General features: G+C 41.9%; 1 protein-coding gene across 6 annotated transcripts in view; it reads right to left on the bottom strand.

Annotated features, from left to right (window-relative positions):
* Window positions 1–447: 447 nt before the first annotated feature.
* The window catches only part of schip1 (schwannomin interacting protein 1), a 211,371-nt gene continuing 198,962 nt past the window's right edge, over window positions 448–12,856 (bottom strand). For 5 of the 6 annotated variants that reach the window (XM_070971065.1, XM_070971066.1, XM_070971068.1 and 2 more), the window contains 6 exons: window positions 12,550–12,668; window positions 10,737–10,854; window positions 9,840–10,037; window positions 3,941–4,064; window positions 2,775–2,868; window positions 448–1,374 (listed from right to left, as the gene is read on the bottom strand). In XM_070971065.1, coding sequence (XP_070827166.1) covers window positions 1,323–1,374; window positions 2,775–2,868; window positions 3,941–4,064; window positions 9,840–10,037; window positions 10,737–10,854; window positions 12,550–12,668 — 705 coding nt within the window. In that variant the 3' untranslated portion in view covers window positions 448–1,322. The remainder of the gene's footprint in view (window positions 1,375–2,774; window positions 2,869–3,940; window positions 4,065–9,839; window positions 10,038–10,736; window positions 10,855–12,549; window positions 12,669–12,856) is intronic. The other variant, XM_070971070.1, reaches the window with a different exon arrangement.

The following is a 12,856-nucleotide window of genomic DNA, read 5'->3' on the forward strand; positions in this document are numbered from 1 at the left end:
GACTTCTTCAGAAAAATATTTATCAGATCTAACATGAAAAATAACATCGTATTCATCACTAAACCAATCATTTCTGCATGTTTATGCCTTGAACCACTAGTGAACATTCATCATAGCCACAAGCCCACAATGGTCATTTTTCACGTGAAAGACAAACTCCTAATTGTGACTTCAAAGGGGTTGTCCAAATGAATACGGAGGCCTTGCAAAACCAACCCCTAATGAGAGTGAGAGACAAACAGTGCCATGATGAGGCAAGACCGAAAACAGGGAGTTGAGTCATACTACGTGTAATGTGGTGATATTTTCTCACTACAGTTGTGACCAGCGACTACACTTCCTGCATTCATCAGAAAGAGGAAATGCATTTGAAAGAGCAAATTCATCCAGCTGACCTGCAGCAACGTGCAGCTGAACAAATCCAACATACCGCACAACAGCCCCACATATATGAAACAAAGTTTATTCTTTATTTTACATATCTGTACATAAACATTTCTTCCCTCAAATAAAGTTTCTGATTACAATAGGATGAAAACGATATTAACACACTTATTCATTTAAAATGACTCGTGTCAGAAAATCAACATTCACAAAATGTTGAAGAGCAATTAGAGTGAACGTATTACCAAAAGCTACGACTCCACTACAAGGCAGGCATGTTTCCTTTACACTCTTTTAGCACCTTCAAATAAACATTTCTCAGTTGAAAACTACCATTTGTGCAGAATAAAAACAGGTCGACTTTGAAATACTTTAAAATTACCGTCCAACTTAAAATGGTCTGAAGAAGTTAGTTTCCATCTGTTTTTTTTTTTTATACAACGTTGTTTCTTTTTTCTCTTGACTGACTTTCTACTAAATTTTTCACTATTATTTTATTTTTTTTTCCCACAATTTTTGCATTTGACAGTTATAATTTAGTGGCGAATGTAGAAAGTTAAAAAGAAACAATCGCAAAGCAAGGCCGATCACTGCACAGGAAGCTGGGGACAGAATCCATGACAACACACAATCAGTTTCCTCTTCTCCCAGGAAGCAGGAAGTGCTCCTCCATCCTCAGCGCTAGGAGAAAACCACAGAAGCAAACGAAAGAGGGGTGGCCTTCTTCTGTGCTGCTGCTACCACTGGAGTCAGTGGGTCGGACAGGAGGGTAGACGTGGGGAGACGGGGGAAGCAGCGAGGAGCGGAATACTTGGGACAGAGCGGGCGGGATTTGGATCGACGCGGGGCAGAGGTGGAGCGGCCAGAGGGGAAAAGTCTGGTTTGGAGCGGGAGCTTAGCTTGGCAGGAGGGAGAAGGGTGGAGTAGGGACGGGCATCTTATTTGGATAGGGTCCTCTCAGCCAAATGTTTCTGCTGGCTCTCAGCATGCCTGAGGAAGAGAGACGGAACATAGAGTCACTTAAAGTCTGATGAAATTTTATGTTTTTCTTATTGTCAACAAGAAAATACCAAAACCAACAATGAATTGATCCCACTGACAAGAACTGAATATGAAGCTGCAGTTTAGTGTAGCTTATTCCTTTCTGCCAGAGACCTCCACTGTGGTCCAAAAACTAGAAAACGAAACATGAGTGAGCCACACTGTTGTATTGGGTGACATGTTCCTATATAATCATGTATGTTGAGTTAATCCCAAATACATTGTCTGCCCCCTCCCTCCTCTCCAGGACAGCCAACACCACAATAACTGAACTCAGAATTAATCGGGCATATTAACTAAGACATGCATTCACTTGCATATCAACAGGATTTACAGGACAGGAACACTCCAAGCCAACAGCACAATAACTAGAAACAAGTGCACCTGTTTCTCACCAACAGGTGGGTCCGCTCAGTTTCAGTGGGGGGGTAAAGGGGGATAAACACTCACTTAAAAAGCATCATGATGGTTTCTTTCCTGTGACCTTGTCTAAATGAATGTTTTGGCTGTTCCTTCAGTTTTTCACAAGGACTTTAGGGCTCTTTTCTTAACATGAATGACCATGACTTTGACGACGTGACGAAAAAAAAACAAAAACAAAATTCACAGCGACTTCATGCAGAGACACTGGCTCAGGGGCCCCTGCAAATGTCCACCCATGACTGTTCTATCACCCTGAAAGCACACTACTGCACCAAATCTGAAAACAACTGCTAACAAATGCACTATTTACTCCAGTTTGGGTGATGTTTGTTAAAGGGGAACTCCACCGATTTTACACATTAAAGTCTGCTCACAGGTCTTGAGGAACAGACTACTGCTGCATCATGAGAAATACTGTACAAAGCCTTTTGTGGATCCAGAGGGAGCTGCACCCAGTCTGATAAATTGTCCCAAGTGATGTCACTTCAAGACCAGTTTGAAACTGAAAATAAATGTCAAGTTCGTAAGAAGACCTCTTCAGACCACTCCTCATCTCTGCCACTAATTAGCTGCTTGAAGATCCATGAGCCGCTACTATAACACCCAAATTTCTCTGACCAGACTGTTGGTGGTCAAGTTGCATTTTGGGTTATGTAGGTTTTGATAAGAAAGAAAAAGGTGTGGGATAAAGAAAGATTATAATCAGCCACATATTTGTACTTATTTTTAAATATCTGTCAGAAAACACTAATCAGTGGAGATGTTGTTGGTTTTGGTCTTTTTCCATGAGACAATATCAAAAAATATAAACTCTTTCCTGCTTTTTTCTTTAAATTAATGTTTTTTTCTCTCTAATACACCACACAAGAAAAAAGAAAAAAGATGGTGAATGCAGTGAATAAGCTCATCATTAAGTGCTTCATCACCTGGTGAGGTCCTCTATGTCAACCAGCATGGCATCTTGCTCCATGTGTAGTTCATCCCGAATCAGCAGCAACTGTACAAGCTCCTCATTCAGACCTGGAGTGGTAGATAATATGAGGAATAAGGAAATTTTCCAGATCATATTTACAATTTTGAATTACTTTAAACACTACAGTGACCACAGCTGACCAGAACACATGTTCTGTTGTGAAATCTACACTGTGGAAAAACATAAATAAAACAGAATGTGATCATTTGCTAATCCTTTTGGACATACACTCAATTGAAAACAGTACAGAGACAATATATTTAATGTTTGACCTCTTCAGCAATTATTCTGAGTTTGATTCCAGCAACATCTTTGGGACAGGAGCAACTAAAGACTGGGAAAATTGGGAAACTACCCCGGTAAACAGGTTCATTGGTAACAGGTGCTATTATCTGATCACTCGTTCACAAGCAAGGCTGGAGCGAGGATGAACACGTGATTGTATAAAGGATTTTAGTACATGAGCTCAGGAACATTTTGCAAAACTGTTGCCAGTAAACAGTTAATTTGTAAATGAGTGCATTCTGGTTTTATTTGCGTTTTACCCAGCGTCGCGATGTTTTCGAGATCAGGGTTGTACGTGAAATACCAGACACATTTGACTGGCTAAAATGTCCCACTATTGGTTCATAAACTGACCTCACAAATCCATCGAAAACATAATGAGCACAAACAGTCAGACCACACTTCAGTGGTTGTGGTTGTTTTCACATCGCATGTTTAAGCTATTGTTCCTCCAGCTTTGCCAGACAATATGCAGCACTGACAAAACACATTTTGAGGGGAAAGTCTGTGCTGTGAGTAAAAACTGGCTCATGATTTTGGACTCATGGGGATTTCTGGAGCCGTTCTATGTACGACGAGAGATTATTCATCCCCGAGTACCAGGATCAATGATCTATACAGTGTGGTAACAGTAAATGCTCTGGGGAGGCTGTTAACTGGTACAGTTCTTTGAAGTAATATTTATAAAAGTACTTTCACATCCACTGTAAAGTGTGGGAGTCAGTATGTATGTGCATGTTTTTTCCCCCATTTGCTTTCTTGCTCATTTCTGCAATTGAAAGTAGAGGTCGATGACTCTGTGAGTGTGTGTGTGTGTGCGTGCGGTCAACTCACTTTCAATCTGGGAGTGCAGGTCATTGACTATAACCTGGAGCTGTCCCAGAGTCATATCTCTCAGGTCGGTGGGCTTCAGGCTTCTTTTCATTAGACACTCGCTGATATGAGGCATGTGTGGAAGCTAAAAAAACATACAGAGACACAAAACCATGTCATTTCCAGAACACCATCATTTTACATTCTGATCAGTATAAAAAACTTTGACCAAAAACATCCAAAACTACTACACGCGTACTGAATGTTTTATTTATATTAACTAGTGCTGTCAAAAATATCGTTAATGCAAATCAATTTTAACGGCGTCATTTTTTTTATCGTGCGATTAACACTCTGTGACCTAGTAAACTTGGAGTTTTTTCATAAGCTGTGGCCACAGCTAGTAACGTTACAAAAACTACAGGATCCGGTTGTAAACTGGAAACAAAACAATAGGCACGCCCCACGCATGTGTTTGGTCTTGCCTGCTTGCTAGCTGTAAAAGAGTAGGCTACAGGTTTGTGTGGATGTCAAGTGCGAAATGCGGAAATGGATGCGAACAAGATTCTGAATGGAAAGTTTAGTTTCAAAAAGTTGCCAGATGGGTCGACTGACAAGACCAAAGTTATTTGTGTGTATTGTCGGTGTGAACTAAATTATCACCGCAGCACATCCAGTCTGAAATACCACTTGATGGCCAAAAACACGGCGAATGCGAATTCTCCGCCGCCTCCTTGTCAAAACTAGGCGACACTGGATGGCTTTCGACAGAGGGATATGGATACTGCAACTAAGAACAAGCTTACTGCAGCCATGGGCAAGTAATGGTCATTCTTTCTGGAGAGAAATAAGAGGCTGGGTTGATAAGCCTCTGGTGAATAAATAGAAGAGCATTATAGTCTGACTGCTTGTATGTTCAGAGGAAACTTAAGAAAGGAAAGTTTAAGCCATGGTTTAACTGCACTACAGGCTGAGTCCTAGCTTACAATGATGTGCACTTCGTAATTTTATCTTGTATCACCCTGTTTTGATCCCTTAGAAAGGGTTGTTGAGGGGGCTTTTTTTTGTAACCAAGTATTTATTTTTTTGTCATCTGTTTATTGACAGTGTTCAATTGTGTGAGATTTTGCTTCAAATGTGAATGACTGCTCAAAGTGAGAACGTTAGTGTGAAATATAACTCTACACGTTGTTTTCAGTAAAAAACATTTGCACAAAGCAAGCCTATCCACTTTCCATGTTTATAACAGTATTAAAATGATAATTCAAGGGACATTTAGAATAGATAAAAATGTGCGATTAATTTGCAATTAATCGCGAGTTAACTATGACATTCATGAGATTAATCGTGATTAAATATTTGAATTGATTGACAGCACTAATGTTAAAGTAAATTTTGCATGTTGCCGCCTGGCGCAGTACACATGAGTCTCACCATGACTGGGGTCTAGGACCATATTTAACAAACATGTCATCATCCTATTATTCTGTCTTGTATGAATATATATAAAATAGAAAGAAGAAAGATATAGAATTTAGAAATGTCTTTCACTGCATCTTCATTATGTACAAATGATGGCAGCGGTGGAGCTCTGAAACAACATCACCCATTGATGGACAATTCAACAACAACTCTGCTCATCAATTCATCATCTAAATCGTTCATCGGGACAAACTGCCAAACATTCATTAATGCCAGATTCTCAAATGTGAGGTGTTTTGGATTTGCTCCCTCTACGAACTGGCCAGCGGGATTTTTCACTGTTTTCTGACGTTTTACACCAAACATCTCATTTTTCACTGAAACAGAATAATCAGCAGGTTGTTCAGTATTGAGTATAATTGCTAGTTGAGGCCTAAATTTGCTGAAGTCTTGTCAAAACGGCGTGACTTATTAGCAGAATAAAGAGTGGTCAACTTGAGTCAAACAACCAAAGAGTCTTGACTGACAGTATCTGCAGCCTTTTCGATGCTCTTTCTGTGATCAACGCTGCTTTTTAGCCTCTTCTGATAATGAAAGAAAAGGGCATATCACACATTCCTTGAGGAGTTCGTCACAGTGCGTACCTGGACTGTAAAGTTGGGGGATTTCAACTAGACACTGCTGCTTGGTCACAAACAGGTTGGTAAAGTTTTACAAATAAACCGCAGATGAACTCAATGACCTTGAGATGGCTTAACTCTCCAGCAGGGGCCAGCAGCGACACTCCTCCCACTGGGCGCCTTTACCCGACAATGTTCACAGCAGGCTGGAGCAACCTGGTACTGCCTCACACCTCCATCAACAATATGATTTCTCTTTTCACGGGAACTTTTAAAATTCTTTATCATTTAGCGCAAAATCCCTCTCGCCTACAGCAGGGAAAGCATACGTTGTGCAGAGACAAAGGTGGAGTGACAACAAAGGCTTAGAAATTACACATTATTTCCCTGTCAGTGAAAAAGAAAAGCTTCTGTTTTATGCTGCATCCTGGAAGTTTTGGAGTCGTATTTGTACAAATTATTGTGTTGACCTGAGGAAATATGGCTCCGGCAGTGCTTTTATTTGTCAGTGCTGCCTCTAATGTGCTCTTCGAACTGAATCATCATCCCTGCAAAGCTTCTGCTGGCTTTGTGTACGTGTTAATAAGTCCTGTTACCACCAGCAGTCACTCGGCATTCTCCACAGAGAGCAGCCACGAGGCAGATGATTTGCTTCTTGTTTTCTGGGCTCTCCCTCTGTCAACACTCCCATCCGACCGGTCTACATTCTTTCTCTTTCCTTCCAACACTCAGCCTCCCTCCTCCTCGCTCCATCTCCAGCCCTGACAAACAGTAGGTGAGAAAATGCGTGCGCTCTCCCCTCCCTTTGCATGTGCTACGTTCTGAGTGTCTGTGCGCGTTGGCGTGCGGTCAGCTCTTCTCGCTAGTTTCTCACCCCTCTTTCACTTTCACATTGGCCCGGATGCAATTGTACTGGAGGCTGCCATGTGTCAGTTTCAGTTTCAGGCCGCTCATCGCACACGAGGCTGTGACTTAAGGGTGACGGAGAGAGAAATGTGATGGGAAATGTTTGTGGATTGTGCGTGAGTGCTGACCTTGTTGTGAGTTTCTGTGGTGGATTGATCACAAATCTAATTTAAAAATACTGTCTGTCTGAGAGTTCAATACCAGCAAACAAGCCCCCTGAAATGACTCAGCATAAGACTGAGGAACTACACTCCTATTTAAATGAGGCTGAGGGAGAGAACTGACAATTTACAGTGGAATTTAAATCTCTCTCGGCCCCCCTCTTCTCTTTCGCTAACTTTCTTGCTTTCTCTGTACAGATTTAGGAAAAACCCACACTTCCAGTTCACAGACAGACATTTGGATGCAGGATTACTGCGCTGGCCGAATTCCCATCCTTTACCCTTGACGAGCGAGTAAGACAATCCAGCTTAATTAGAACTGAATTGAACTAACTGGCAGCAGAGTGACTGATCTGAGGCCGCTCTGGTCCAACATAACGCCTCACCTCATTTTCAGGGGGGGCTCAAGAACCCCTTCATTGACACCACCTGTTCCTGTTCCTGCTGTGTTCATTCTAATAGGTTTTAATGCAGATGTTAAGAAATACTACACACAGTGAATTGTTAAAATTCTTTTTTTTTTTCAGACAATGAAACTCAGTTTTCACCAAAAGCTGAATGCTTTCATCTGTTTATCCTTTACTTTTATTTTCAACTATTATTCATTTATTTTACCTATTTCACCTGTTTATTTGTCATTATTGTGATCCATTACTTTTAGCTAACTGTTTCACCTATTTATCCTTTAATTTTAGCTCATTTCCACGACTTTTATATAATTACTGCAAATTATCTCCTCTTGACTGTCTATTTAAACCATTTATCGATTGCTCTTAGCTAATTATTTTGACTTCTCACTTTTTCATGCAATTCCTGTCGCAACATGTGGCTTTAAGGTGTTGACTGAGGTTGACAGAAGGCGAAGAACAGCATCACACCAATATGTAATCCTCTTTGGAAGGATATATCTGTCTACCACATCACAATTGGTGTGATATTATCCATCCATGTAACCCAGGCCACTGCGGAAGTACCCCCTGATTAGGAATCACTGTTCTAGGGAAGCATTTAGCACATGTAGCTTCTGCAGTTTAATAGATCTCTGGTGTTGTGGACATGGCAGGCGGCTGTAACCTTAATACATCTTAATATTCACTGTGTGTTCAGTGTGGATGTGACAGTGATGTCTTCTGACTGCTGAGCACTGCTACATCCCTAAACACTCAAGTCAATGCTTTCCGGCGTATGAATTATAGATGGACCCGGCCGAGCTGCCCTTCTCTTCCCTGAATAAGTAAAGCGGCTCTGCCTGCAAGTCCGGGTGGAAATATAGTGTGGACGTAAGTCTGTGAGTGTGCATGTGTGTGTGCTTCTGAGGAGGCAGTGAGGCAGATAGAGACAGATGAAATAATGATGAGCAGGGTCGTCATCACCTTCCTTCCTCTAAATGGAGGCAGAGGAAGGGAGGAGACTGGGGGGGGCTGGGGGAAAGCTTCCTGTGACATCATCACAACATGCGTATGACCCAGTCAGCTTCCAAATAATACTCATATGTTACTGAAACACAACCCACCCATATGTTCTCACTTACTTTACTAATGGATCAGATGATGGACATTTGTACAAAGGGCAGCGTGGAGAAATATTTAACGTCACCCAATGACACATGTTGACCAGAATACGTGCTGCCTGGCATTCTTCTCACTCATCTTGGTGATGAGCAAAATATGACTTTATGATGTGTTTCCATCACATCTCAGTGTCATATAAATGTCAATGTGATGTACCGCCACATCACTGATAGAAAGTGGTCACAGAGGCTATTTCAAAACCTTCCTCTTAAACGATCAACACAAGTGTATCAATAAATGGAGAGTTACCACAAAAACTGAGGCAGTCCTGAAGTTTTAAGCTTTTGGTTTTGCTTTGAAACTACCATCAGGTGCAGGTAGAGGTGTTGTGAGCTTCTAAGGAAACGGAGTTGTTTACATGAAACCGAGAGCAGTGGGTGTTGATTTACGTGTATTGACATCTTACAAATTGTGTAGGCCTGTGTTGTAATTGATGCAGCTGAGCACACCTGATATATGCTTCATAATGTTGGTTTTAACCCTGAAATAATTGATTCTTTTGGCCATTTGGGACCAGAGGAAACAAGCTGTAAACACAATGAGAACATATTACCACCCTTTAATCGATATGGCGAACTTGTTAGCAGACATGGAGCAACATTAGCCTTCATTTGGAGTCATGTTTCTAGCCTCTAAGCGACTGCAAGTTCAATAATCACACTAGCTCCTCAACAAAATATCCGCCTGTTTAGCTGCTAATTGTTCTTTCTTCACCAGCTTGTCACTAACTGTGTCTGTCCACTGCTTGGTGCTGGGCAGGTAGCTTACAGCAGGTTTTTAATAGCATTTTGGGCTGAAAATGGCTGCTTGAGTTGCCGATGACAACACTGATGAAAGCGATGAGAGTGAACTGAAACAGTAAAGCTGCGGGCTGGAAAACCTAAACAATGAGCTGAAAGATGTGATAAAGCGCGTAGAGCTGAGGGGAACGGCTGAATCCGGTCATAACTCATCACTACAATAAACCCCTTTGACATACTGTACAAGCAGTCATGTGATCTATTGTTCATATTAAAGTAAAAGCAAAAGCTTGAAACAGCAAATATTCCTCGTCCTTCTTTGGAGTGACTCTGCTCTGATGTACGCTAATCTGTATAAAACTACTGAACTCTTGGTCCAAACTATTCTTTTTCCATTCATTTTGTAATGTCAAACAGAAAATTAGTCCGGCTTTCCCCCTTTTTTGGGAAAAAGTTATCCATATTAGTGTAAAGCATTGCTGTGTAATTCTGATACTGACCAGATCGGCCACTGGTGACTTCTTGCGGTTCTGTTTCTCCACCTCCACCTGCATCTTGGCCATGGGTTTGGCCATAGCCAGGGCCAGCTTTGCTTCTGCCTGCAGCTTCTTCTGTCGACTCAGGAAGTCCATGTCCTCCAGAGACTCCGAGTCATCCTCTGTGGTGTCCCTGTCCGAGTAGGACGAACTCTGCTTGGACTGCAGGTAGGACGTGGTGGGAGGAGGATGAGGGGGGGAAGACAAGTGTGGCAAGGTGGAATAAAATATGAGAGAGAAAGTGAGCAGCATAAGAAATGAGGGAGAAAAGAGTGTACAGTAAAGGTAAGAGAAGGGTTATAATGAAGGAAGGAAAGAGGGGACGATAAGAAAGGCCAGGTCAGAGGATTAATGTTTATGCATTCTTGGCATTTTGGTATGTAGGTTTTACACGCTGACAGGACCGTCACCGCACATCAGATAGGATGTGAGGCGAGAGAGGATGAATGTGTAAGGAGATGATAATTCTCATTTTACTCTTTCTGTTAAATGTGTCTCAGGCTGACAGGAGGTTAATGCAGCCAGTCATCCATGGCCAGCACGAGCTTATTCCAATTCACCTCTCGTTTGCTGTCTATGAATTGGTTAACGGGGCAGAAAACGTGAGCAGAGACATTCATAGAGCAACTAAACTGCCAGCTATCTCTCTGGTTCTTAATGAATACCTCCCCCTCGCTGCTTTCACTCTTGTTCTATCTCAATCGCACTTTTAAACAATCAGATCTTTACACTTTGATGCTTTCTTTAGTTCTGTACATCACACTGCGTAGTGATTTCAAGGTCCTTTTTCTCATCCTTGAATCCCGGAGAAATACTGTAATAACTGAGCTTCAAAGTGCACAGGCGGTCATCAGTGCGTACCATGGGGGACAGGGGTGTGTCCAGACTGGTCTCCGTCTTGCTGTCATCTGCATCACTGTCCTTGTCGCTGCCACTGTCGTTGACAAAACAGATCTGTAGGTTCATCCCACTCTGCAGCCTGCAGGGAGGGACAGAGACAGAGAGGGAGACGTTAATATTAGCAGAAATGTAGATAACAGTCAAGTCAGCTCAATGCTGGCACTTCCTGCGGTACTGACTCAGACCAGGGCCAAAACAGGCCGCAATGTCAACAGCACCGCTGTTAATACAAATGACCCATGACAGGTTCAACAAAGTGCTTCGCTTCAATAAAGGATTTAGAGTGCTTTGAGTATGCACACTGCACCGTGTGCACTGCGCCGTGCGTTTAAGGGAGAAAAACTGCAAACAATTGAGAAAAATAGAAAGAAAATCCAAACAGGCTCTAGCTGCCTTCTTCAACAGAGCAAACTGCCAACTGTGGATTAAGGAGGGCTTGTGTTTTTAATCATTTCCCCTCTTGTCTCCTATATGGATCGATCCAGGATGCCTCCAGTAGGTCTGACCCAATCTGCCTGCGGCTGGTGGGAGTGGTTTGTGGAGCAGAATACCACTACAGTAGGTGCAGATCCAGCCCACTGTGGATCAATAATCTGCTCATTCAATGCAGTAATTACAAACAGAGCTGATTGGTTACGCAGCATAGATCCAGTCGGTCCTGATTAAAATAGTGATGGATTGTTTTTTTTGTTTTTTTTCTGGAGAGGGATCATCAAAAACCTCCTTATAACTTGAATTTGCGGTAATAGATTGTGGAAGCATTTACTAACATTTCTGATACAGTGTGACACCTCTACAGCGTGGAGCCTGACTGATATATCTGCCAATATAAGCGTATTGCATACACATTAGCATTACTGTTTGCAAATGTGTCAGCTGATAAGTAACAAGCTGCAGTGCAGAAATCCCAAAGATTCGTTTGAACTCATTTACAAAGGGTATCACCATATACATAGTTTGTAATAAGAGAGCAGTTTATCTTTGAAATGTAAAACGTCTCCCTCGTGCATATTTTGGCTTTTTTACAATTGAAGCTGCAGATTGAAACATTTGGAATGGACAGAAATCAAATAAAAATGTTGCCTTTTTGATACATTTTGTGGTTTGGAGTTGAGTTAAAGAGGAAATTGGTTGATGCATCATTACCGAATTCTTCAAAAGTCAAATATCAATAACAATCCAGAGTCTAAAAACTGTAATATCTGAAACTGGCTGTCTATGAATCTGTCACCCCAGACAAATGTATTGTATTTTCACGCGGTCCTGTCATTTCACTGTTTTCCCCGTATTCATCAATTAGGCATTAAACATCACCACCAGTCATTAATGTGTTGCAGCAATATTGAGAAATCCATGTGATTCAAATCACAGGAACACAAAGAACAAGTGTTTACAGAACATCTAGTTCCAGTAAGGTACAGTGTAGGAGGTGGTAATAGTGTGTGCGCGTGTGTGTTTGTGCACTCGTAAGTGTCTTTTGGGAAGTGATAGCCACAAGGGCTGTCTGTGTGAGGCTCATTTACGCTGCACTAATCCTCTCTGCTTCCTGTCATTCTCTTCCTCCCTCTTTGTTCTTTCTTTATTGGTGACCATGACAGTAAATCTACACTTTCAGATTTCTACCCTCCTGATTTACAGTCAGAGCTCATCTTCTTTTGACATTAAACTGCCGCCCTTTCAGTGCATCCTTCTTCAGTAGAATTATGAGTCAGCAAAACATGCTATTAAACTAGAAGACAATCTTGAGAATGAAGTAACAAGATAGGGGTCTTACCGTGAGGACAGGCTGGGTTTGCCGCTCTTGCTGCAGCTGGTGTAGATGCCTGGCCCATCGTCAAAGAAACTGCCCAGGGCCAACTTCTGCCTGATAGACTCCCTCTCATTCTTTTGGGCCTGCAACAGGAGATAAACAAGATAAGGTTACCTTTTCATGGCATTTTTGCTCACTTATTTTGCAGTTTCACAATAAGGTCAGGCAGGCGTCTTCTTCAAAGACTCTTGTTGTCATGGCACCTCGAATCTAGGTATTATATATAGTTCCTGGCATGCTGTTCACCTTTATACAATTTCCCCCACAAGAG

The sequence above is a fragment of the Chaetodon trifascialis genome, chromosome 9, assembly GCF_039877785.1.
Source record: "Chaetodon trifascialis isolate fChaTrf1 chromosome 9, fChaTrf1.hap1, whole genome shotgun sequence".
In the NCBI taxonomy this organism is placed as follows: Eukaryota; Metazoa; Chordata; class Actinopteri; order Chaetodontiformes; family Chaetodontidae; genus Chaetodon; species Chaetodon trifascialis.